The sequence below is a fragment of the Psammomys obesus genome, unplaced genomic scaffold, assembly GCF_907164565.1.
Source record: "Psammomys obesus unplaced genomic scaffold, mPsaObe1.curated_primary_1811, whole genome shotgun sequence".
Lineage (NCBI taxonomy): Eukaryota > Metazoa > Chordata > Mammalia > Rodentia > Muridae > Psammomys > Psammomys obesus.
The window spans coordinates 4,436,539-4,463,539 of record NW_026596234.1 but is presented as its reverse complement, the minus strand read 5'-3'; the positions used below and the strand labels follow the sequence as shown (position 1 = coordinate 4,463,539).

The 27,001-nt window shown below is 44.5% G+C and overlaps 1 protein-coding gene across 3 annotated transcripts; it reads left to right on the top strand.

Moving 5' to 3' along the window:
* The first annotated feature begins 3,074 nt into the window (after positions 1-3,074).
* On the top strand, positions 3,075-26,271 carry Stx16 (syntaxin 16). Of its 3 annotated transcripts, XM_055595966.1 has the most exons (9): positions 3,075-4,027; positions 11,306-11,317; positions 17,227-17,334; positions 18,180-18,320; positions 19,060-19,225; positions 20,111-20,202; positions 20,632-20,775; positions 21,520-21,600; positions 23,514-26,271. In XM_055595966.1, exons 1-9 carry the CDS (start codon positions 3,896-3,898, stop codon positions 23,616-23,618), a joined length of 981 nt encoding a protein of 326 aa, XP_055451941.1. In that variant the 5' UTR covers positions 3,075-3,895; the 3' UTR covers positions 23,619-26,271. The 3 variants fall into 3 exon arrangements, with proteins under 3 accessions (XP_055451941.1, XP_055451942.1, XP_055451943.1); XM_055595967.1 differs by lacking the exon at positions 11,306-11,317; XM_055595968.1 differs by lacking the exon at positions 11,306-11,317 and having other exon boundaries at positions 3,076-3,976.
* The last annotated feature ends 730 nt before the right edge of the window (positions 26,272-27,001 follow it).

Genomic DNA, 27,001 nt, shown 5'->3' with positions numbered 1-27,001 from the left:
GGACTAGCTAAAATCCCTTCCTATGAGGGAACATTACAGACACATCTGGATTCCCAAACCGTTAAACAAGAATCTCCAACATGTGCTTGGAGGATGTTCAGTTCCCATAACTATGCCTTCCTCTCTGAGAGTGTGGAACCCACCAGTGCTTTCAGATGGCCAGACTGCTGCAAAAACAGAGTCCCATCATGCTCGCTGTGTTGAGCTGGGATTAAAGGCTTTCCTGGCCACATATCCTTTAAACTTCTTCCCTAACGGCTGTGTGAGTCTCACAATGCTTCGAACCCATCTTGTCAAACCACTAACCTGTTCTTAATAGCCTGCTCCTTCTGGCAGCCGGGCTTTACAGTGAAAGTCCTTGTTTATGGCTCCCCTCGGCACTGATTAGGATGACAAAGAGACAATGGAACACTTCTTCCCAAAAGGGACTTCTTGGACCCATTGGCAAAACATTAGAGAGTGGCTCTGAAGCCCAAGAAACAGGACACGGAGGCTCTGTAAGCTGGGGGAGTATTTCAGAATCCTACCCCAGGCCAAGAGTGAGTCACAGTGAAAGCCTTTAAAGCAGAAAACCATCAACCTAGATTTCAGTTTCAGAATAACACATACTTGGCCAAGAGGGGATGCTTTAAAAAATATTTCTGAAGCTACTTGATAGAAAAATTGAACAGCTAAGAACATTGGCATATAATGATTACCTTGCCTCCCCCCCCCCCCATGGGTCAGAGCCTATGTGGACATGACCACAGACAGGCAGGGAAACATGCCTTCTTCCCAGCTCTTAACACTGTTTCATGCACAGAACCCTGCATCTCCACGAGGCTAGGACTCAGCTGCTCCAGGCTGCCTTCTGGCTCCTGTGCTCAGCTCCTGGATTCTTCATCTCCCTGTTCCTGGGCTCTGGAGTTGCTTGAGGTGCCTATTTTGAGAATAAGAAAATAAGATTCTTGTTCTATTATTCATATGTGCGAATACTGTTCATTTCTCTCAAAGAGATGCAGGCTTGGTTGGTTTCCTAAATGTCCTACAATAAATATTTAAGATTCACCAGGAAGGGTCTTCATCATGGGCTGGAACACAACACCAAGAATTATTCTGCTAAGCTTCCTGAATGCAGAAAACGAACAAATTACCATTCCATGTAATATTTTTCCGGGATCTGGCAGTTTACAAAGTGCCTGCATTTGATCTTCACAATAATCCTGGAGAGGTGGATAGGGCACAGGTTGCAAAAATTATGTAAACTACACATATATATTATATATGTATAATATATATACATTAAAAGAAGGCTCTAAAGGCTTTAGAGACGCTGGATGGAGGTCAGAGCATTTGGGAACTTAATTTCAGGTCTACAGTATTCGTGCACATATTTAAAAACCATTTATTCAGAGCTTGTTACAAGCCAGATGAGATGGCAGTGGGTACAAAGATGACTAAAACACAGCCGTCCAGCGTAGGAGGGAGATCAGGTTCTAGCCAGAAGTAAACAAGCCCCTGCTTTGCAAGGAGGGGAGGAGGTGTGCTCTAGAGAATGGAGGAGAATAGGCCCACAGCTCTAATCCAATGTTCCTGCGGGAGACCGGCTCTGGCGGTTGTTTACTAACGGCGTCTGCACTGAGAGGAGGAGGAAGTGGAGGAGGGGGCTTTGCCACGTGACTGGGATCAGCTCTCACCAAAGGGGTGGGCTGCCGGAACTCTTCCCTCACTGCAAAAAAATAACCCCCGGGGTCTACACAGGGTTCCTTGCTTTTTCGCACCCGGGCCTGTGGTTTTGGAGCAGCCGAGTGCACGGTTTTACCGCTCCAGCGGGGCCTGGGCCGTTTGTTGTCCCCCCGAGCAGCCCCCGCTGATCCTCGGCCACTGAAGGGAGTGGGCGCCGCTGTCCGCCAAGAGCTCCGCAGCCGAAGCCGGTCCTTGCCGTTCTCGGCATCAGCGAGCACTGCTGCTCGCCGGCGCCTCGATTCTTACATGCATTCATGGTGTTATGTGCTTTAAAGATATTTTTCATACGAGTGTAGAGGAACACGAACACGCGCCCTTAAGAGGAAAAGCACCCAGGGCTCCCGTGCCTGACCCTACGCAGCTCCCACGCCTGCCTCGCCAGGGTGCCGAGCTCCCCTTGGCTGGCACCCGGGAGAAGCAGGAGACCCCCAAGTGTGGCCAAGCTGGTCCCAATCAGACCTCAGAGCTGAGGCCAACATTGCGGACAATACACCCCTTGAACCCGCGCTGCAGATGCAGGTCTGTCACCCAGGCTTGTTGGTGACCCGACCTCCTGGGCCGCTCTGCTCTAGGGATGTGGCAGCTGCAGCGCTGGGGGGCCGTAGGCGAATCCTCCCCAAGCCAAGCCAGGGTAGCAGCAAGTCAGGGATGCGGGGTTCCAGAGACCGGGAGGCAGCCCGAAGCCCCAGCTCGACAGAGCGAGGGCATAGCCACAACAGAAAGTTCCTCTGCAGCGAGGGGGACTGAGGAGGGGGGTCTTCAAGTTTACAGGGAACTTTGCCACTTGACATGCACAACACTGTATTGACTGCTGCAGACTGTGGTGCCTAAGGGTGGGTGCCCAATGACCCCCGACTGCCTGCAGCGAGGACTGCAAGGCCTGGAGCTCAAGGGTTTATTTTTCTTGTTGTTGTTCCTTTTTAAAAAAGAAAAAATAGGCCAGGTTGTTTTTCGGATACTTTTTTTTTTTTTCTTCACAGTTAAAAAAATAAAAATGAAAGCTATCTCAGCAGCGCCAGCCGCCTGCAGTGGAGCGTGCCTGGCCTGCAGAGGCAGTCGTCTTCCACTTTCCCTCCACCCCCGCGCAGGACTAGGCTCTGCAAGAGCCACATGCTGCCTGCTTGGCAATCCTACCAGAAGTTCACAATTGCCTGGACCCCAGTCGTGGTTTTCGGCTCTAAGGCCAAGTTTTTGAAGCTTTTTTTGGGTCAGGACGCCCGCCCCAGAGCCTGAACACACTTAGGAAAAGGGAAACAGGGCACCCCGGGAAATACCCCAGAGAGGGCGGAGCGCTCCCACCCCCGGGGCAGGGCAACAGGGGAGCTCCCGCTCCCGGAACGTTGCAAGCAAAGCTCATGCAAGTCGTAGGGGGGCACCCGCGAGTGACGGACAGGAAGAGGACGGGGGAATGCCTGAGCCCGGGACCACTGCACGGAAACGGCCCTGGGGGCAGGGTTGCAGCCGTATCCCGGGATGGAGGGTGCCGGCGAAGAGGAGTAAAAAGGCCGGGGAGGCAGGCCGTGAGGTCCTCGTGGAGGCCTGCAGCCTAATGGCAGTGGAGAACAAAGCCACACAGGAAAGGAAGGGGTCAGGTCAAGCTGAGCCCTAGGACGCTCTGTCGACTCGGAGGGAGCTGCAGACGCTCTCTTGTAGTTCTGGGCTCCGGCCTGTTTTGTGTTTCGAGCAGGCCTTTTGTGAGGAGAGTTAACCAAATTTCGGAGTTAGAGCCACATGCCTGACACGCAAGCGCTAAGTTATGCTTAGGGCGCCAAAAAGCTTAGGGGAGGTCTTAGGAAATGAGTGGGTAGGGGTCTTTTCCATTCCCTAACCGGATTGGATAGTTAGACGCTTGTAGATCCAACGTTGGATTGGGGAGGGGTCTCCAGGACGTTAGATTTCAGTGCAAGGATTGGGGGGATTCAAGTGCTTAGAGATCTGAGCCAGGCCTTGGGTAGGGGGAGCCAGACAATTGGAAAGCCTAGGTACGTTATTTGGGGAGGGGTCTTTGCGCTTTGGCGGAGCACAAAATTGCGCCTTTTTGGCCTAAGGCCTTATCAGGAGAGGTTTCTATGCAAGGGGGAACCGGCTAGGCCAGAACAAGAGAAAGAGTGAAAAATCAGGAATATAAGAGGGTGGGGGCCCCTGAAAGGGGGGTCACAAAGGGTGAGAAATGGCCACCAGGCGTTTAACCGACGCTTTCTTGTTGTTGCGGAATAATTCCATCCAAAACCGGCAGCTGTTAGCCGAGCAAGTGAGTAGTCACACCACCTCCAGCCCTCTGCATTCACGTAGCATTGCTGCGGTGAGTCTCCTGGCGGCCTCTCCAGACACACACACCGTGTGCCCTGCGGCTCTGCCTGTCTGTCTGTCTCTTGTCTGTCTCTGTCTAAAAGGAAAAAAAAAAAAAGGGAAGAACAACAACAACAAGACGAAGACGACTAGTAGTGATACAGGTGGAAGGGAATCCTTGGCCAGGGGACCAACCCCCCTGGCCAAACCCCCCCCAATGGGGACCACAGTATCAAGCCCTGCCCTACCTTACTTGACTCTTCTCACTTTATGGGCCTCCTAGCTCTCCTCCCCCACCCTCCGTCGTCACAGCACGACAGGCATTTTCAATTTACATATGTTTTAACACGAGGACTTGGAACCTAGGCCTTTCTCCAACCTTTTTTTGTTTTGTTTTGTTTGGAGCTCTCCTCCTTTCCCCACCCCCCTGCAATGGCCTCACTTTGGTTCTGTGGGCCAGGTGGTTGGTTAGCTGACTCAAATCCTTGCTGAGCAAGCTAACCCCCCCTCCCCCCGCGAAGGAGTTGTGTGTGTTGTGTTGTGTTGTGTGTAGCGTGTGAGCGAGCCTATTTTCCCACCATTTTTCTTCCAATGGCCCCAAGTCCTCGGTGTGGCCATGCACTCTACGAATAATTGTTTTGCTGTTTTTCCCGAGGGCTTGTGTTGGTGATACTGCAAGGTGCTAGGCTCTTCGTTTTCCATTTCCCACACAGGAAATTATGCTTTCCCCTCCATTCGAACCTTTTTTTAAAAACATGATGGGGATGTGAAAATTAACCCCCCAAAATAGCATATTGGTTTTGATTTTATTGACCAGAACTTTACTTCGTGTAGCAGTAGAGGATTTGTTGTTGTTCTTTCTCAAAGCAATGTTCCAGAAAGATTGCTGTATGTGGTTTGTTTTTAATGGAGGCTTTGACTTCTTGAGACTGAGTTTACTGCCCTCTCAGATAGGGGGCAGGTCTCAATGGCCCTAGCAGATGAATATTGTTAGCTTTGTAAGAATACCTTTAATTGAAAGGGAAGGTTTGAACAGAAGCAGCCTTGAAACATGGGGCATGGACAGTCATCGATGCCAGGACCTTAGGGGATTGTATTTAAAATACGATTGTGAAACCCTGCACCTTTCCCACCTTTTAGACACTGTATTGCGTTTTAATTTCTTTCTTTTGCCATTTATTGAAGTGCTGATGAAAAATTGAGCTCTGTGTTGTGATGTCAGTGTGTTGTCAATGCAGTTGCCCCTTTTTAAGTCACCATGGAAAATGTTTGGCCATATTATTCACAGAAAAGGGATTTTAAGCCGTGTGAACAGTTTCAGGAATAAAAGGGTGCAGGATGTAAACTTTGGTCACAGACATAGAAAACTAGCTCGGGGTGTGTTGGGGCTTTTGTTTACATGTGTACTTGAAGGATTTTTACATTTGTAAACTGAAAAAAATAATATTGCATAGAAATAAGTAGGGAAAAAAATCTTAGCATGGAAACGGGTTCATTCTAACACAGCTTTTGAAAAGAGTCTCCAGGAATAAATGGAGAAATAGTGAGTGGAGGGAGAATGAATACAATCTGGTGGGTCTTCAGTTATGTTAAATAAGAGTCGCCTGTTCTTTATGATGATTTTATGCTACATCATGGGGAGGAAAAACAAACAAACAAAAAAAACCCAGAACTAAACCCATGCTAAAGCTTCTAGGGTCACAGTTTTAAGTGATAAAAACATATTCTTTGTTTTTTAAAAATTTAATTCTGTAAAGTTCAAAGCAACCTGAACCTTTGAGTAACATGAGAGAAAAATTTTAACCATTAATGTAGAGAGTTCAAAAAATACAATGTCTTGGACAGGCAGCTTTTCAAAAAAAAAAAAAATGTTGCTGAATCCAGCTGCTTTTTAAATGTTTCTCTAAATTAGATTATTTGAATATATTTTTGTATGTCTATATATGTGGAATAAAATAATTTGAAATGCTTAGCTATAGTATTTGGTTTGGAAAAGCAGATAATGTCAAGAAATATACAGATATATTTAGCAAATTCATACAGTTTTTTTAAAGTGATTTATAAATCCAACAAAAATTCATGTTGAAGTCAAGAACGTTAAAAATATTTTCATATGTCAGACTATTGAAAATATTAAAAGGTTGTATTAGCCAGTACCTCCGGAATTTTTTTTAGATAACTGAAAGAAGTCAGGTCCGTGGAAATGCCTGTGTGATCAGTTCGAACTAACCTCCTCCAAAAGGGGGGGGGGCCCAGAATTTTGCACTCCAACAAAAATAGTTTGCCTAAATTAGAATTTAAAATGCAAAAATGCAGTTTTACATTTCTACATTTTAATTGTGTTCATTAAAAAGCAAACACCGTGCTGTGATTCACTGTGTTTAGGACAAGGTGTTATTTTTTAGTTTGTTTATAAGTTTTTTTTTTTTCACAAATTATTTCTGCACACAAAATAGTCAAGAATAACATGATATTAACAGAGTAGAGATCACAATTTTTTATAACTCTTCTGGAAGTAAAAAAAGCATTATAAATTATAAATATTTTGAAGAAAAAATATGCTTAAGACAATTTTTTAAAACTACAGCATCGTTCATGCATTGCTTCTAGCTCAGAACAAATTTGAAACCATATTTTTGGCTGGCAAATTTCAAAACCATGTAGTAAATCAAACCTTTATCAGTCAACTTTGAATATTGACAACATTAGGTGATATTAGATTATTCAACTAATAATAAATAATTTGTTTATTTTACTAGAAACCTATGGAAACATTTAATACTGAAATGACACTTTTTCATATATTCTGCTTTCAAAATAGAGGAAGCAGGAAGGCAAGCCCTTTTTAGTTCTTAAATCTAGTGATGCATTTTTATGTCAAGAACATTTTACCACTTTACATTTTTTCAGCACATTTTTCATCTTGAAAAAATTACAAATAAAAATTTGTCTTAGTCAAATAAGACAAAAGAGGTAATTTGTAAATGCATTTTTAAACTTAGATAATTAAAAAGGAAGTAACCAAACCCGAGAATTTAATTTTAAAAAATCATTACCTGGGATTTTAGATTTCTAATTAGAAGGGGAAACTAGACATTGATTTTGGTGTGTTTATTGCCTTGTGTGTAATTAAAAGAAAATATGTAAAATAATATATTTTATTTATAAATTTAATATTGAGCTTCCCATTCTTATTTGAGGAGAGCACTACAGAAAAGATTGCAGAATGCCGTGTGAATGTACGTCTCTCACACAAGTCAAAACAAACCACAGTGGAAGCCTTAACATTTAAAACATTAAGCCCATATTTTTTATACTAATGCTTTGAAGAAAAAGCTACAAGTTTGCTGGTGATTATTGCTGTAGGAGGCGATGCGTACATGTAGACTTACAGCTCGGTGCAGGTAGACCTGTCACAAACAGGGACGGATTTGAGGACGTAGAGCAGCAAAACAAGCTACAGAAAGTCCCAAGGGCCAGGTGGACCTCAAGGTCTTGACCCAATGTTCCTTTTTTTCCTTGCTGGATACTTCTGTGATGGGTAGGACATTCCAGCAGCTGTCACATTTTTTTACTTCTGAAATGTCTTTTCCTTTATCAATGCCAGCAATTTTCCTGTCTCCCACTCCACCGTGGTCTGTCCCTGGTGTCTGCGGCAGAGGACACTAATTCTTCCTGCATGTGGACCCGACTGCTGCCTTGCTCTCTGGAGGGTTTTTCTAGGTTCAATCATCCCGGCTCAGACGTATAGGTTAAGTTTCTTCCCTGTAAATGAGGGCTGTCTTTTCTGTGTTCTTTTAAAAATTCAGTACAAAATGTGTACAAGATTCTACTCATTTATGCTTTTGTGTTCAAATTAGTACAGTTAATTGTGAAAAACAGACTGGGGTTGGAATTTTGTGTGTAAGCCAAAGGCACTTGTTGGTAATTTTCAGGAGTTGTGTCTGCCTTAGGTTTGGGGCATCCATCACATTATCCCTCGGGCAGCATATGATAAAGGGAGAGTGATGGATGTAAGTCTGGGAATTTAGTCTAAGCCCTGCTCTGCTGTAGATGTAATCTTTTTGGACATCTTTTGTCTCGTTGCTAAATTGAGGATTTTGAGTGAGGCGATCTCTGGTGGCCCCATCAATTCAACAGTGTTTTCTGCAGTTCTGTTTTAATACTTCTTTCTCCTGACCAGAGCACACAACCTTACTTTTAAATTGAAAAGGAGAAATCCATAGTCAACAACAGTGTTATGGCTGTCAGCTCAAGGTTACTGATGAAAAATACCGAGAAGTAGCACCAAGACTGTGCAAAAGTAACTTTCTTGACATCGTGTCTGCCAAGTACAGTCAGTGCCTCATGTAGGCAATTACAAGCAGTTGGCTTTAGGAACCTAAATGGATTTATGAAGTTAAATTTTATATATATATGTGTATATATATATATATTTTAATATATATTTAACTTTCTATTTTTATTTTTATTTTAATCTTGGAATGACTGAAAGGGAGAGGCTGAGTTGGTTTAAATATTTGTTGTTCTTGTTTTCTTGCCTCTTGAGATGAATCTGAACCAGGGGTGGGAGCAGTTGGTTAGTGTTGACGGCCTGATCTATACTTTGCTGTAAAAGCATGCACAATCTATAAATGGAAACTGGAGTTAATTGCTCTTAGATTAGTTTGAAACTAGCACATTATTTTTAATAAAATATGTGGTTAGGGGTGGGAGAAACCTAAGGATTAACCACAGTTATGAGGAACCTGAGGTCCTTACTCTGTCTTGACTGTAATATTAGTGAAGATTTATTGAGTGCTTACTGGGTGCCTGGCAAGGCTGAGCCTTTTCCATGTGTAACCTTGTGTTGTCCTGGATGAAGCTGGTGCTCATGGTTCATATGAGCAGAGTAATGGGTGGAGGAGTTGGGAACTGACCCCGGTCACCTACCTCATGAATGTGAGATTGTGGGTAAGGCCCTGGCCACACTGGCCCTGGCTGCTCCTCAGGGGCTGTGGAAGGACTTAGTTTAATTACATTTTTTTTTTCTCTTGCAGTAGGCTAGCCTGGTTTTTTATTTCTTTTTACAGCCATTCATAGTCAGTTTTAACTTGTTCATCGAAGGGCCACAGTCTGCTGGAAAGTCATGTCTCTGTCTGAAGGCTCCAAGTATGAAATCATTGTATATTTCTCTTTAGATGTATTTGCTTTTCTATGTGTAAAGATTCCATTTGAGCAGGAAGGTTGACCTGGGAATGAGGGTGCTTTGTTGGATGAAAGTGAAGCAAACTGTCATTTTGGCAGCAACAGGAATAAAATAAACATCAGCATAGCACAGACCTGTGCTCCTAGCTCGTGCTGCTCAGCTCCTCCAGACCTCTGAGCAAACACAGATGGGCCTCTACTTCTCAGTTTTATGTAGGACTCTCGTTTTCTAGACTATAAGCTCCAAATGCAGTTTGGAGTTTTTCAGTGTTTGCTTGGTTGCATGCCATGGGCCTTGGTTTAGACAATGTTAAGGGTTAGAAGGTGGTGATAGGTAGGGAGGTGTTATCATTGGACTACATTATGGTCTTTTCTGATGGTAATTCTCATGTTTTAACTCAGGTCTTGACTAAATTGTCTGGTAATTTTGTGGTAGGAGTTTTGAAAATCTCCTGCTTTTTAAGAAGTAAAATGAGGGTGGTCTTTGAAAAGGTAGTGTTCTGATGCAGTCTTGATGTGCAAGTAATTCCAGGAATGATTAATAAAAACAGAGGCTGGTGCACCTGGGCTGCCCCTTCCTTGCCATCAGCTAATACTGTTACTGGGATGTTGTGAAGTATAGTTGTGAGTATTTCTAAGTGTTGCTTTTATTCCTAGGATCTCATGATTGTAATTTCACCTCTTAGTGCCTAGTAATTGTAGGAAAGAAAAGAAGAGGGTGTGTGTGGCCAGCTAATAACCCAGCGGCACAGGCTCGCGTGAAGGCTGCTTGGACAGTGGCTCGCAGTGCTGCTCTTGAAGATGAAGCTCTGGGAGTGCCCGCACAGGGGCCTAGGCTCCAGCTCCACTGCAGGATTATCTTGCATCTGGTTTATTGATAAAAGACATCCATGCTCTCTTTCTGGACCTGCTAAGCTTTTTAAAAATACCTGTTTTGTTTTCTTTTTAAAGCAAAGTGAGATGAGATAACATGAGATATTTCCATGACTTAGTCTCCTCAGCCTCTACCACAGCAGCATGCCTGTGTGATGCATCTTCGCGCCAGCGGGGGAAGTGCGGGAGTGCAGAGGCTCTCTCCGTGTATTTCTATACGGGGCATTGTGCGATTGCTGTGTGTGTAGATTTTGTTGTTTTGTTTATTGCTAGCATTATGTGATATTTTGGTATTAATAGTTAAGCTTCATTTGTACTACTAACATTTAAATAAGAATATTATGTTATTTATTTTTTTAAATTTACTGCTAAACAAAAAAATCAACACAGTTGATTATTGAAATTCACAACTAATTATTTCCATGATCAATACTGTAGAAAAAAAGGACCTTGTTGTTTAGATTATCTGTCATTAGTAACTGTCTCCTCAGAAGATAGAGTTCCATGTTGATCTAAAAAGAATCTTTAATTTTCAGCTGAAATTAACCCTTGAGTGTCCAATGCCAGCTTTTCACACTGGTTTGTCCCTTTAGTTTACAGTACTGTGTAGCACTCTACATAGCTGTGCCTAATCACAACACATACCCGGCTAATGCAGGAACATTTCTCTCTCTTCCCACCCGTGTCTCCATCACCGGGGATAAAGCCATGACCACATGATTTAATTTATGTGGTCCTTCGGTAGAGTTGCTGCAGTATTATTTAAATGCAGTCCTTGGTAAACACTTTTGTGGATTGTTTTTATTTTAATTTTGTTACACTGGCTGAGCTGATTGGCATGTTAAAAATGCATTTATATGACACATTTTAGCATTTATTTTATCTTTAAGGAGATTTAGAAGTGATATTGCAAGTAATAATTGATATTTATGAAAAAGATTACCACTGTATTGTGGTGAAACAAAGCAAGTATGTTTTTGCTTATCTATAATGTGTTTTAATTTTTACTATCTCCTTTACCAAAAGAATTGCAGTAAATAAAAACACAGGTTGATATGGCTTTTTATACGAAAAAAAGAATCCCAAGATAACTTTATAAGTATTGGGTTTTGTAGTCAACTTGAGTAGCTTTATACATTCTCCTCACCTGATGGCCTTGTGTGTCTGTCTGCCCATGCCTTTCTTCTTCTCTTCCTGCCCGGATGGCCCGACGGCAACACCGCAACCACAGGAGCTGGACGAGGTACTGTGCTTTGGGTATTTCTGTGTATTGGGAGATTTTAGTGTATGAAATAACTGTTTCCCTGCAGTCACATATATGACACGAGCCCTGGCATGCATTTAGAGTTGATGAAATTATTCCGTGAAGTGCATTGATTTCATGCTTTGCTCACACCATGTGAAGTGACTTAAAGATGTTTAGGAGCCATGGTTCCTATTTGGGAAAGTTCTCAGTTTGGAAGCAGCCACGTGTTAGAGCTGCTTGAGCAGGAAGCAAGCTACCTGCTTACAAGGATGATGACCCTTGGACTCCTGATTGCCGAGACAAAGGTGTAGGCCATCTGATGGAAGCCTCAGACAGGTAGCAATGGAGCTGTGAGTGCTGCTGCCACCTCACTAGTCCCTGGTGCTCCAGTTGAAGTGAGGGATGCTCCGTGTTTCGGCTGCTGCTCCAGAGGCCCACTTCTGCCCCTTCCCAACAGCATATGCTTGGTTTTCATTTCTTAGCATCTCCCCAGTAAGGGGAAGAGAGTATGCATCTTGTCACTTGATTTTTAGTAGCCCTGCCTAAAGGGACGGGGATAGGGAGGTGACACTACTGCTGACTGAATTAGTGCCTCTTTTTGACTCAGTGATGAAGGGACAGTGAGGGCTTTTCTGAGGGTTGACCTTTTACACAGTAACAGAGGCCAGGCCATTTTATTTTAATATGTAAGTTTGCACGGGAAGGCAGATCAGGAGATCCAGATCACTTCCTTTTACAAATCTGCAGGTGCCTATTCCTGGGTATGCTCTAGCTGTACATTCGAAGAGCCTAAACTTACAGTTGGTGATGCCAGCAGACTGCACCACTCAAGCATTTGTCCTTCGGAGCAAAAGGCAGAACTCTTTAATCCTCATGACTGCATAAGAATCCCACCTGTGAGGGCTTAGGGTGAATAAGCTTCCTGATCCATATTCAGCTGGGAAGGATACTGGGTACAAATGGTGATAGACTCCTATTCTCCTTTTTTGTTTGTTTTATGAAGAATGATCCATATTTGTGTGTTAAGAAAAGATACATGGAACTCCATTAACAGCCTGAAGCTCAGTGCCTCTGTAGGTGCAGAGGCTAGGCCATCCTGTCCCCATGCAGGGTTCTCAGTGCCAGTAGCCTGGGCCTTTACCCTTGGGCCAAGGAAAAGTGAAGCTAGGGAGTGAATTTCTTGGGGCACAGCAGAGATAGATGGGTTTGCTAGTTAAACTTCTGCCAGGTTAAGGCCTGACACCTAGACCCAGATAGACACACAGAATGTGGTACCAGAGCAGTATGTAAGGGCGTGCCTCCTCACTGAGTAGATTGCAGCTTGGAACACCCTAGAGGACGGAGGGGGAAAAGGTGTGGTTGTGGGAGGGCAGGTAAATGGTTGTAACACCTCAGGGTCAGCCTCAGGGTCAGCCTCTTAGGGAACTTGTCTCCAATCTTTTCCCCTCCTCCGGGCAGGTTCTAGAGACTAGCATTTTATGAGAGGAGCTTGCAGACCATTTTGTGTTTCTGTGGGGTTTTTGAGTTAGGGTAACATCATGTAGCTGGGGCTGGTCTCCAGCTCTTGGCAGTCTTGCTTCCTCAGCAGCCCAGGTCCTGGGGTCACAGATGTGCACTGCAATATTTGATCTCTATTTGCATTTCTATTAGCCTCTTCTAGCATGTCCCTGGAGGAAGTGGGTGTGTTGTTGTATATGGAGCAGTCTTTTTACTGGGGCTCTTGGCTCAGCACGCCTCACTTCCCTCCCTTCTCCAGCACCATTATGTTCTTCATGAACTGTAGCTTCCAGAATTATATTCGACATACTTTATTTACCTCATCCATTCATTCCACCCATTTACTGTTGACTCATTCAGCTAATTATAATTGTGTGTTCATTACTGTGAAGTGCCAGGTGCTGAATGAGGAGCTAGGGATGTTGTTGGGAAAGGTGTCCAGAGCTTGCTTCACTGGGGGAGGTCAGGCTTCAAGGTAGTTTCTTCTGGGAGTAGTAAACATCTGCACTTGGGCATCCTGGCATGAAGCCATGGATCTGAGAGCCCCCTACTCCATACAGGTAGCCCTGCAGGCATACATGTTAGCCACTCAAGCTGAGGGCCCTGGAGACATTGCTCAGGAAATACGTGCTAGAGTTTGGATGAGGAGGAGAGCATTCTCTATCCATGTTGTTGCTGGGGTGGTATCTGCTTTCTCCTCTGTCCTCTGTGCCTGGAATCTTCCAGAAGATGGGAGCTTTTTAAAAATCAGAAGGTATAAATATCAGGATTCCAAACCACCTAAATCTGTGGTCCAGCCCTTGTGGCTTTGAGCAGATCTCCATGCCCAAGGGTTTCAGCATTCACTGAAGGAAGGAGCAAGCCCTCAGGAAGGATTGTGTCTTCAGTGGCAGAAGCGCTCAGTGCTGTGCTGATGGGCAGGAGTTGCTGCTCCTCTTTAGCTTGTGTATATTGAGGAAAGTCAGTGAATTAGCAAGATTGTCATTATCAAGACAGTGCGTGACTCTCAAGGTATGTGTTCTGTTTTGTGTGCCATTTAGAAAGTGTTTTCAGTAATTTCATAATGAGAATAAAGTATTATTTTTAATCTCAGATTAAGATGGTTTGTGACACCTTGATTCTTTTGTCCACTCCTCTTGAACCTAGAGATTTTGTAGGCCATGTTGTCTCTTCTCATGCTTTGACTTCAGGATACACAGGCCCATTACAAGAGTTGCCAGGCTATGGTTTGTAGCATCCCTTCTGGATACTTGAATGTTGAGTGCTTGTGCAGTCCAGTTGCTTGTCAGAGCTGCTCTTGTTCTACTGTTGAACTTGGCTTAGACCTCTACTGTACTGTCCCTCAATCTCACTGAATTAGTCCATATGTGCAATTGGGGATTTGTAAGAGTGGAAGGGCATATTTTGGAACAGTGAGGTATTTTAGGCAGAGTGCATGTATATTTCTTCTATAGGTCAGGTGTCTGAAGTGGAGCAGAAAGATAGACACCCTGCAGAGAAGTCTGGACACTGCTTTGAGCACTGCCAGGGGGTTCAGCGTTTATATAGGAACAGGGCCCCGAGGTAGGTCAGTCAACCATGGTTCTTGGACAGCCCCAAGTGAAGGACACAAGAATTTTAAATTTTCAATTCTCTAATGTGCAGCTTGTGTAGCACTTTTTCTTATTTAAAAAAAAATTATTTTTTAACGTCAGAAATGCAAGTTTATTTAAGAAAAGACAATTCATGTTGGGTTTTGGGAGTAGGGAGAGTTAAAATCAGGCAAGGATAAATAGAAGCATGGCTAGTGTGAGTTTTGTAGGAAGGATGGCAGCTTGGAGACGTGTGTGCTCAACACAGCATGTTTGGTAGAGGAGGGAGGTTTGGGAAGTTGAAAGGGTGATTATTTATTTTGCCCGTAAGATACATTTTCATGTTCCTGTTTGTTCCCATTTCAAATAGTTGACGTTATCTTCAATTGTTTTCCCTTCTCAAAACACATGTTCTTTTTCAGTAGTACAAACTGTGATACACATTACAAACCTTTACCGATAAGAGACATGGAATGTTTCTTCTCAGTAGGACAGGGTTTCTGTCATGATGAGCTATGGCCGCAGACTCTATCAGGGACAGATAATTGGCCACGTGCAAGCCTTCAGTCCTGGTGCAGCATGGGGAAGCAGTAGTGGCTGCACAGTCTGGCACCTGTCCTTCTTGAAGTCTCCTAGTTTGTCAGTCTCCCTAGGACGCATGAGAGGGTGCCTGACCTTAGTTTGGATGTCCATTGGATGGGGACATGGCTTATGTAAATGAAAGTGCCGCTTAAAACAATGCAGTCCACTCCAGCTGGATGTTCAGTTGTGACTCCTACTGAGAGTACAGGTGAATTTAAAGATGCCATCTCCCCACATGTCCAGTTTAATATGCATTTGTAAACAGTAAAAGTAGCACTGCCTATTTGTTCACAAATCAGTCCTTTCTTTTTCAAAACACAGAGATTGAAACAGAGATATGTATGTAGATTGGAGATTAAGCTCTATGGCTCTTTAGTAGTATTTTGTCAATTGAAAGTTGTGCTTTTTGTGGTTTTTCTAGAGTTGAGTGCAGGTTACACCCTTTTGTAGCAGTGAGTCTGTTGAGATCTGCATTTTTATAAAAGGCCAGAGCTGTGGCTAAGCAAGAGATTTGCCTTTGGTCAGTACACTTCCCAGGAGGGCATTCTCGGTGGCTGTGGAGTGGTTGTTTCCACATGCTCAGGACACGCCTGTTCAGACTGGCACTTCAGTACTAGAGTCTTCTCTAGCCTGTGTAGGTGCTTCAGGAAGATATGAAACTCTGGGTCTCTTTTGCTGTCTGTTTTTCTGTCCACTGTCCTGATTTATTTCCTTAGTGAACTGCAGTTGTGTTTCACAGGTAGCTAGCTAACAGTGAGCTTATGGGGGAAGGTTGGGGATTCTGGAATCAGCTGGCCCAGGTTTTAATCTGTCACATTAGCAGTAGCATGGTGCCTTAAGGCAAGCTGCTTAACTTTTCTGAGTTTCAATTCTCTATTATAGATTGAAGGAAATTCCTCAGCTCACCTGGTTTTTGTGAGGCTTAAAATAGTAAATAAGACTTCCCGTTAGTGAAGGCTTAAAGTGGCGGAATTGCCAGGACTTGCAGTCACCTGTGCATGCTTAAAGGACACCATTAATTTAGGCATAGCAGTATCGTGGGCCTGCAGTGGTGAGGTCGGCAATGGTGATGTGGACACAACCCGCAGGCCTTGGTCCAGTTCTGTGATCGTGGCCATTGTTAGATGCTAGGGCAGGTGGAGACAGGCTACTTGGAGGAAGGGAGGGAGACAGAGGGAAGGAGAGAGAGGGAGGGAGAGAGGAAGTTGGGGCAGGGGTTGCTGAAGTTGGAGTTTGAGTGTGAGCTCCCTCTTCAGGGTTGTAGGTCTTTTTACTTGAAGAGTTTTTAAGGTTATTTTTTTTTCTTGTGTGATAGTTTTCTGTTCATGTGTGAGAATTTTAGATTTGCCTCTATTGTTAGGTAAACAAATATGAATTTGTCAGATGCATAGCAATAAATGTAGGTGATTACAAGGAAAGAAGGGATGGATGTTGCTCATTCACAAAATGTCTGAGGACATCTATAAACCACTGCACATGGTATTGTGGGTATCATTTGCTTCTTAGAAATTAACATTTAGAAATCTGTGCTTTGGAGGACCTCTAGATCCTTTCAGATCCATTCATTACCTCCAGGTAAAATAAATAAATAACCAGGGCAATCCTATGTTCTTTTTTTTCCCCCCTCCCACTCTCAGAAATTTCAAAGGCAATATATATTGCAAATTTAAAAAAACAAAAACTACCTGTTGTTTCAAAGTAAGGGAAGTGTTGCCAGTGGACATGCAGCCGAAGCAAAGACACGTCTGGCCTACAGAAGGTGGCTGCTGCAAGGATTGCTTTGGCCCATGTGCAGAGTCCTGCTAACCCTTCCAAGTAGTTCTTGGCATAGTTTAACTTGTGGCTAATGGCCTGATGACTGAGGTAACTGGATCAACATGATTTCCACAGCAGGCCTGCTGCTGTCACACTTGTTCTGTTTCCAGCACAGCCACACCCAACAGACTCACGATCTGCTTCCTGCTGTCCTGGCTTAGTTCTGTTACTGAGAAGTCTTTCCTTAAGGAACTGGGTCTCTGACATTTTTATTACATTTCTGTAGCCAAGTCAAAGTTGTGTCCACAAGAATGTCCAAGAAGTTAAGAACTGGTGCATGAAAAGATGGGAATGGGCTTCAGACCCTAGTGTGTCATACACAAGCTTGTAGTACGGGCATGGGCATTTCCCTTGCGCTTCCACAGCCTCTCAGGGAGGGTAGGGAGAGCCACATCCACATTGACCTCTGATCATGTCTCAATGTCCGTTTTTTACTCATAGCTTGCTGATGACCGCATGGCACTGGTGTCAGGCATCAGCTTAGATCCAGAAGCAGCAATTGGTGTGACAAAGCGGTCACCTCCAAAATGGGTGGATGGAGTAGATGAAGTAAGTTAAGCATTAGTTCCTAAGTGTTTTGTTTGTTAGTTTGCCTTTTAAGTTTGGATAACAACATAGTTTAGAATATGTCGGATGAGTCAGTTAAAGTTGTGTCCTCAGACACCCACTTTGAGTATATTCATGTATGTATACCACATGATAAAGTAAGAGTGGGTCTGTCTTTCTGTGCTGATGATTTGGACTTACTATTAGCAGCAACTACCTGACTTAGAGAAAGAAATGACAAATTATGGAATAAGGAAGAGTGTGTGCTTGCTTGTTTTAGATTTATTTATCTATTTATCTATTTATTTATTTATTTAGTTTTTTGTTTGTTTGTTTGTTTTTTTCCAGGCAGGGTTTCTCTTTTTAGCCCAGGCTGTTCTAGAACTAGCCCTATAGACCAGGCTGGCCTCAAACTGCCTCCTCTGCCTCTGTCCTGCCTCCCTAGTGCTGGGATTAAAAGCATATGACATACCTACTGGCTTATTTTACTTTATGCATATTAGTGTTTTGCCTACATGTATGTCTTTGTACCAAGTATGCAGCACTGGAGATCATAAAAGGACATGGATCCCCTGGAACTAGAGTTACACAGATAATTGTAAGCCACCATGTGGGTGCTGGGAAATGAACCCAATGTTCTATAACAGCAACAAGTGCTCTTAACTGCTGAGCCATCTTTTCAGCCTTTTTTGTTTTTTTTTTCTTTTGTAACTTGAATTTAAAATTTATTCGGGTGTCAGTATGCCACCAAATTGAACTGAATGTAGATGCTGGTATAGCTAATCGTCTTGAATGCAGATGGAAAGCTTCGAGGCATGAGTGGAATTCTAGTGACTTTATTTGTTTAGATACAGTATGATGTTGGCCGGATTAAACAGAAGATGAAAGAGTTAGCCAGCCTTCATGACAAGCATTTGAACAGACCTACTCTGGATGACAGCAGCGAGGAAGAACACGCCATCGAGATTACTACCCAGGAGATCACACAGGTGAAGACACGAGCTAGTCCCAGGGAGGTGGAAACCAGACCAGCCTTTGCCCTGCCCTAAACCCAGTCTACGGTGTCCTAGAGTTTCACAGTCCAACCTAAAACCCTGACAGGCACTATGAGTGCTTTTCCTAGTGTGTGGTTTTCTTGGAAGTACAGGCACTATTTTTCTATTGTTTATAGATTACATAAAAATTAGATTCAGCATAGTAAGAGAGTTGATCATTTAATGTTAAAATGTGTGATTGCTGGCACACATTGCAATTGTATGCTCAACAAAGCTCTCTAAGAAGATACATGGGCATTTTAATGGAAACACACTTGTACTAGTCTTCAGGTGATGTGGCTGGTGTCTAAGCTTTGGTGTTTGTGCTTTGAGAGTGGACATTGAGTACCTAAAGCGTGTTTTGTACTTGAGCAGCATTGAAATGTTTCTCCTTCAGTCTCTGACTCAGCCTTCTGATCTGTAAAGTGGGCATAAAAATCACCAGTACCTGTCTTGGGTTCCTCCTATAGGAAGTCAAGGAGTAGTCAGACATTGAGTGTCCATTTAGTAGTTAGGTCTTCACTGTGTGTATATGAAACCTCCAGTCACCCCCTTCCACTCCTGAAATGCACACATGCGCATGCACACCCCACCCCCAACCTGGCCTTTCTATACAGCCTGCAGGGCAGGCTGCCTCCTGGCAGAGGCCTTGGCTAGGAGAAGCTTCTGATGTTAGCCAGAGCTATTCTCTCAGCTCTTCCATAGGTGTCAGCGTGCTGTGCAGGCCCTGCCCAGCCGGGCCCGAAGGGCCTGCTCCGACCAGGAAGAGCGGCTACTGCGGAATGTGGTGGCCTCCCTGGCACAGGCCCTGCAGGAGCTGTCCACCAGCTTCCGGCATGCACAGTCCAGCTACCTGAAACGTGAGTGCTGCCGGCCCTGATTGAGGGACTCTTGAGTAAGAAACATTGTGTTTTCTGTCTTCCTTTGGGGGCTATTTCTCCATTCAGCACTTGCCTTTCATCGTTAACAGCTAGTTAGGCACATTCACACCTTTTGAGCAAGAGGAAGCTGCCTCCCTAGGGGACCCTTGCTGAGGAGAGAAGACCTGGCTCCTGGTGCAGTGGTACAGACAGTTCTTGTCCAGGTGACTAGCATTTATCTCTGGCTGTCCACAGACTTTGAAAGTCACAGCATATTTAGAGAAGGCTTGTTGATGTGACATTGGGTTCTGCAGGCTCTGATGATACATGTGAGAGTCAGTTCCTCCACACAGTGACATCTGCATGGCCCTTGCGGCTTGAAAGCAGGGTGCAAACAATCTCGCCTCAGCTCTCCCTGTTATTGGGTTTTTCTGTATTGGCACTATAATGGATAAAACTCCACTTATCCTGAAACCCTGCTCCCTTTCCCCCAGCAACCTGCATATCTGTGTCTTCACTTCATTTCTCCAGAATCTGATCAGAATGCTTACTAGAGATGCTCCAGAAGAGAGATACTGATGTGTGTTAATGTATTATAACAGCAGTTAGAATAACTGTTTCTGTTTCGCTTAGAGAGTCTCAGATGATTGTGTCCTGTCTGTCTTGGCGTCCCGCGAATTGGGCATTTAGAGAGTGGCTGCCCTGAATACCCTGAACACTTGCATGCTGTTGCAATGCTTTAACGCAAGGCTCCCCCTCTGGAGGTGGGCTTCTTTAGACCTGTTTAAGGGCCTCCCCTTGCTGTTGGGTTTTACTCTAGATTGCCTTTTTAATGGTAGAACAGTAGCCATACACATTGAAGTAAAGTGGGCTCCTGTCTGCTAGGCATGAAGAACCGAGAGGAAAGATCACAGCATTTCTTTGACACATCAGTGCCACTAATGGATGATGGAGATGATGCTGCTCTGTATGATCAGGTATGTGATGGGACAGGCATCTGCTCCTTTTTTTCCTAACTTCCTTGCCCCTGTGCAGTGCATGGGGGACAGCTGCTATCTTGTATCAGCGGGATAGTTCTTGCTGCAGGTGGAGCAGCCATGCTGTGCCTCCCTCCCACCCCGCCCTCGGTTGTCAAAGGGAGGCCTACAATATGCTTCCCGGAACGCAAGATGCAGAAAGCTGTACCCGGGCCCAGTGTGGCTGCAGGTGGCTTCTTTCTGTACCCCACTTCAGCTACTGTATTGCACACCATGCAGTTTGGGGGTTAGGGTCCTTGTTTCCTATCAAGACAATAAGTTATCTGTTGTCAAATGCTTTAGAAAAATATTTTCAGAGTTTATTTTCCCTAAATGTTGTCTGAGCTAGCCTTCACAGCTTTCCTAACAGGGAGACTCATGTTTGCACAGGGTTTCACAGATGACCAACTGGTGCTGGTAGAGCAGAACACACTGATGGTGGAGGAGAGGGAGCGAGAGATTCGTCAGATTGTGCAGTCCATTTCTGACCTCAACGAGATCTTCAGGGATTTGGGAGCCATGATTGTAGAGCAGGTGTGTGTCCTGCAGGGTGTCTTGCTCATCCTTCCCATGGTCATGTTAAACCATTAAACATGTACTTCTCACATCTCGTGTATGTGTGTAGGTAATATGGGCTACTGTGTTTCCCTGTGAAAATACCATTTTTTTTTTAATCTGGAGAGAGAGAGAGAGAGAGAGAGATTTTATTCATTGTTACAGTCTGATTAGGGTGTTTTATTGTCTTGCCAGCAGGGATTTGTTTGGGTCCTGGTCCCATGAAACCAACTATAGAGTAGAATGTTGAGGCACCATCAGAGTTGGCTGCTTAGTTGCCATGTTTCTCAGTGAATTTCTCCCTTTCCTGGTCCATGCTTCTTGTATGAACCAAGAGACCAGACAGTTTACTAACCTGTTCTTGAGACCCAAGTTGTCATTTTAGACAGTGTTTGGAGTATCCTGGCCATGGTGGTGGAACCTAGCTAGTATTCTCCATCTGCTAGATCCAACTTTCTAAGTAGCAAGAAGTGGAAAGCCATGGCCCTTCACTGTCCAGAACCAATCTCCATGAAACAGGTTTCTAAGCCCTAGTACATCTGAAGGTGGCATGTCTAAATCAAAAACAGAAACCTGGTTTTGGTTCTTGCTGCAGCTGACACAGTCATTTGGGCACTGCTTGGGGTCTGATGGTCCCAAGGTCTGTGATACACATGTCTCGGGGTTGGAAGTTCAGTCTCCTGGCTATTATCATTGACTGTTGGCACTGTCTCCTATTATCAGGGTACAGTCCTCGACAGAATTGACTATAATGTTGAGCAGTCCTGTGTCAAGACCGAGGATGGCTTGAAACAGCTTCACAAGGTAGGAGCATTTTTAATGCTGGGTCTTTAGGTACTTTTACCAAATCTTGGGAATTCCTAGGAAGTTTTCATCTTCTGTCACACATCCTCAGTGCAAGAGGCAGAAATGGACTTCATTGTTCCACTGGAGCAGGTGTGGGGCTTGCTGTAGCCTGGGTGTCAGATGGACCTCACCTTGAGGTCAAACAAGGCTGGGCACCTCTTCTGTGGGGTCTGGGGTTTTCTTTCCTGTTTAGAGAAACCATTCAGTTAGACCACTCTTGTTGTATGCTGAGAGGTTGTCTGCCTACTGCTGCTAATGTGTGGTGTTGGGGTTCACTTCTGATGTGTTGCTAATGGAGAGCTCTCAACTCAGGTAAAAGTCTAATTGTCCCTTACTGAGTCACTTCCAGAGAAGTTTGTGGCAGTTAGGTGGGGGTTGTGATCTTGTTGGTGAAGGTCCTCTTTCGTGAGGTTTCGCTGCATGTCTGTCTGTTTGTTTAAGAAGTTGGTAGAAATCATTTTAGAAACCCTATGAGAAATGGGTTCATGTGTTCAGTTGGGCACATGACCCCTTGTAAAGGGAAAGTAGCCAGCCATACTTGATAGATGAAATAGTCCTGTCCACCTTCTTGTTATCAATACTGCTATGCCTTCAGCCTTCAGCAACAAGTGTTTTCCCAAGTCATGAGCAGTTAGTTACATGTTCTTTTTTTTTGAAAGCAGAAATCACCCCATCTCACCATAGTAGCCTGCAGGCTCTGACCAGAAACCCTTCAGATCCCTGTGCTGTTACCTCAGGGTAGGGACAAGTCTTGCTTAGTGGGTGTTTAGAGTAACGGGGCGCCAGCCTGCCCCTCACAAGCTAAAGCTACCTCACTTCTCACTCGGTAGCAGGTTTGAGCTGCTGCTAAATTACCCATCGGCTGTGAAGTGTATTAAGTCACAACTGGGAAATGTGCTTTGTGTTGTGACACAGGCAGAGGATAAACTTCCATGTAGGAGGGACTGGATCGGACACAAGCTAAGACTTTGTTTTTGGTCTGGAATTGTTTGAGTTTCCCAGTGTATGGTTTGGTTTGCATTGGCTCCTTGGTTCTTGGGGTTGCTCAGAGGAATGGGGCTGTCAACAGTCTACACAGTGGGAAGGCAGCTGAGACTCGGGAGTTCCTCCCATTGGCCATCTCTCAAGGTGGTCTCCTGCCCTGTTTTTAGGTGAGGAAGCAATGCTGGTGTGGGTTCCCTGAGGACTCTCAGCCTCCAGTCCCTGCAGTCTCTGAGCATGCTCTTCTTCTTTGGGGGTCTGTGTCAGTCCACAGCCATGTGAAGGACATTAGTGTTTCTGTGCCAACACACATTGATGTGTGTGGGGCTCCATAGTCTTTCTGTAGGAGAGGGACAAAGTGGGCAGCGCTGGATGCTGCATGTAGGGGAAGGTGTGCAGATGGGGCTTTGGAAGTTCTTCTATATGCCTTTAGCCCTGGGGTGGGGGTGGGGTTATTCCTTAGGTGGCTGTTAGACCAACATATGGGCACATTGTCCATTTCTTCCTCAAACCATGAGGTATTCCGTTTCCAGGTTCAGAGGAAGAGACCCTAGGGCCTCTTGGGGGGAGGGGGAGGAGTCACTGGTTCCATGCTCTGGTCACCCTTTCCTGCATAGGCACGAAAGACAATGAGCATTTGTCCCAGGTGCAGGGATCTTCTTGAGAAGCCAGAGTAGGAAGTAGCAGGCTCAGTGTAAATTGGTGTCTGTTAGTCTGTGTCCTCACAGTAGATCCCAGTGTGGAACAGGGTCTTGGTAGTTGAGCTTATTCACGTTGCGGGAGGTTCTAACCATGAGGCCTGGCTTGTAATGCAGACTTGAGACCATCCTGAGGAACCAAGGCTTCTGTGAGGTCTGTGGGGAAATGACACCTTCCCTCCTCTTTTGTAGGCAGAGCAGCACCAAAAGAAGAATCGGAAGATGCTTGTGATCTTGGTACTGGTTGTCATCATCGTGGTCCTCATTGTGGTCCTCATCGGTGTAAAGTCTCGCTAGTGGCACCAAGTTTTTGAAAGTGCTGCTGCATGGATTCCTTGGGTGTGAGGGCTTGGCTGGTGCCCCACTACTGTACTGCCTTCAGAGCGCAGCCCCTGGCTCAGCAGTGGGCAGTGGACCTTCGTGTGGACGCCTCCTAGCCAGTGGACTGGAGTGTAGGCACTGCTGTGTGTTCCCATCTCTGTCCAGAGTTTAAGAACTTGATGCTGTTGCTGAAGAGACTGGCCTGTAATCATCTGTAATGTGACATGTGTTAGAAGGTGAAAGGAGTAGAAAGTTTACAGGCATTGCTGAAGCTTCCGCGTGATGTGTGCGCACTCATTTTTAGCACTCATGTCTGAGCAGCATGTTAAATAATTTTTGGGAAATTTTTTTTTAACCATTTGGTTTTTAAGAAGTTTGGTACCAAAAATTTATGAGTAGAGGCAAATGCCTCTTCATCTTCCCAGCTGAAAACAAACCAAGAAGTCCTTCAAGGATTTATAATCCGTTCCCATTAAGTTAATTTAGCTTTCCATCACTGTTAACGATCAGAGTAACAAAGTGTGAAAAATAAGAAACCATCATTGATGTTAATTAACACATTTAGACGGGCCAGTTAAACTAGCTTCATGCGTTTAAATCAATTGTAAATAACGTATTCCTCATTCAGAATTTTGCACTGCATTTTCTACTGTAAACTGAGAGGGGTTACTAAGCAAAACCTTCTGAATCAGAAAGTTGGTCATTTGAACCAACCTCACGTTACAAGAAAGCTTGACAGTGTCATGGACTAGATTGAGCCAGTGTGTCCCCAGCCATTCTTACTCAGTCGATTACTTACATTCTAGCTACGTAATGACCTGTCCAAACCTGACTCCATTTAATGAACTGTGAATTTACACAGAGGCCATTTTAAATGGGTCACCCCATTTAGGATTAGTGGATCTCAAATTATTAACCAAACATCACTCCATTTCAAAGTAAAATATTCTCATGATTTGATTTATCGACTTTTCCGCTGCCACTTAGCAATGCCCAGAAAGCAGGTATATTCCTGAGGACAGTGATAACCTCAACTAGGGAAATCCTGTGTGTATGCATGCTTTGTGTGCCTGTGTGTGCCCGCGAAAAATGCCTGTCTTTGAAAGTATATGTTCATATCACATGCATATCAGATCGCCAAAGTAGGGTTCTGTTTTCCTACCTATTTACTTTATGGTGCTTGTGTGCTCTGTAGAACTAGAGTAATATGGACTGTGATGGAGCTTTGAAGATGAGGGTGTGAGTGTCTCATTTGCTCTGTTATCATCAACAGTGCTGTAATTTTAGTGGTCTCTGTGTAACTTTTGATGGCTTTTTAAAATGTCTCTGCTTCCCTTAAGTTATTTAAGAGGATGGGCCTGTTAGTGTGTTACATTTTTATTTGGACCAGGCATATGAAATGCCTCTCTAGAATTCACTGAAGGGTATCTTGAAACCCCAGCTCATATCTGGAAATGGAGTCATACAGACCCATCATGAGCTCAGCTGCCCTGCCTGGGCTGTGGAATGGTGGGATTCAAAGGTTTACGGGATTCTTTGGCAACATTAGTACAGGTGGTTGGGAAAGAGGAGTCAGCACTTCAGAATTGGAGGAAGGGTTTACAGCCTATTCTTCCATCCTGAGGTTAGATAAGCTGCTCCTGGGTAGGCTGCTCAAATTGGAGGTCCTGCTTCAAGCAATGTGTGGAGGCCATGCTGAATAATTGTGAAAACCTTGAAGAAAAGTGACCTTTTAAGAAAGGATCACTATTTATTTTTATTTATTTCCCTGAATAGGATTTTTGGGTTGGTTTCCCCCAACCCACTTGGGTAACCTAACAATTGTGGTTAGAAATTGTCCCAAGGACCTGTGGGGAGAGGGACTTTTTCCTTCTACCTGAAGGCAGTGTGGTGCTGGTCTGAGCTCAGCTACTCTTGACGGTCATCTTGAGGGGCCATGGGCAGGCTGGCCTATAGCTGGCTCCAGAGCCTTGAACACTAGCTCTTTGGAGTCCCCACTGCCCTTTTCTGTTGAGTCTGTCCTGGGGGGAAGGGGAAATAGAAGATCCGAAGGCTTTGAGGGCCAAAGAGAAGTTAGTACCCCTGTCCTGGTAGGTACCTCAGGGTAGTTTCTTGTGGAAAAGGACTCTTCTACCTGCTGACAGCCACTGTGCACTCATCGTGCCCTTCAGTCTGGCCTTGGCGGTGACAATCACACAGGCCAGTCTCTCCCGATGCCGGGGAGGTGCCCTGGGGAAGAAGCCCAGCCTCTGGACACTAATTCCCAATCCTGTCCTGGTGTCTCTTGTAGAGTGGGATGGAAGGGGAGAGGAGGAAGTGTTGGTCCTTCAGGGCTCCTGATCTTTCCTAAGACTAGCTGAAAATTGCTGTCTGTTATTCTGTTTGTTGAGGGAGGGGAGCATTGGGGTACTGGCTGGGCCACTGTGTGAAGCAGTGTGTGTCTAATTTAACGGATGTACCACTTTCTCTGCTAATTGAGAGAGCATTATTTATTTGTTTTGACACAAGTGCTTGCAGTGTTTCATCCCAGCTAATGGCTTCTTAAAGGTAATAAAACCCTTCAACCTAATTGGTCAGATAAGACTTTTTCCTTGTATGCTTAAATAAAGCAATTAGTGAAGCGCTTCTATCCAAAATGACTTTTTTTTTCCTCCTTTTTTTTTTTTAAACTAATTTACTCTTACTGGAAACTTTTTGTATAATAAAGCACTCTCACAGATTGAAGAGCAATCCCGCATTCCTAGTATTAATTTTAATGATGGGGGTCATATTTTCTTCAAATGTGTTTGTTTTAGCCATGTCTGGGATCTTTGGGGCCATGGCTATTTATTTTGTGCCTGAGGCCTCTGCCTCAGTGTCTGAACGTCGATTTGTCTATCTAATGGAGGCCCGCAAAGGGACCAATCAATTTGCAATCCAATATACAAAAAAGGAAACCACATAAAAGACAGATAATTATTTTTCTTTATGAAAACATGCTTTATGTGAGCACAAGGGCATGGTTGGCAGTCTTCAGAATGTGCCCAAAGTGGTTTGCAATGTGCAGGCTCCAGAACCTGCCATTAGTAAATGTCTTCCTACAGTGTGGACAACAAACTTTAGGGGCAGTGTTTGCTAGGAATGCCCAGGTCCTCCTCCAAGTCCGGAGCAGAATATTGATATTTGTGTACATGCATTCCTGGGGTGAGGTGAGGTGGCCTTGGGGACATGATGGAGGGCCAGAGTCTGGGGTGGCTGTCATAGCCAGTGGGCTCTGACAGACTTGTGTGCTCCCCACAGAAGGTGCAGTCTTTTGTGTCCTGCCCTCTTGTTCTCGTACTAGAAGAGATGGCCCCTTTCTTCTTATCAACCGTTAGCTA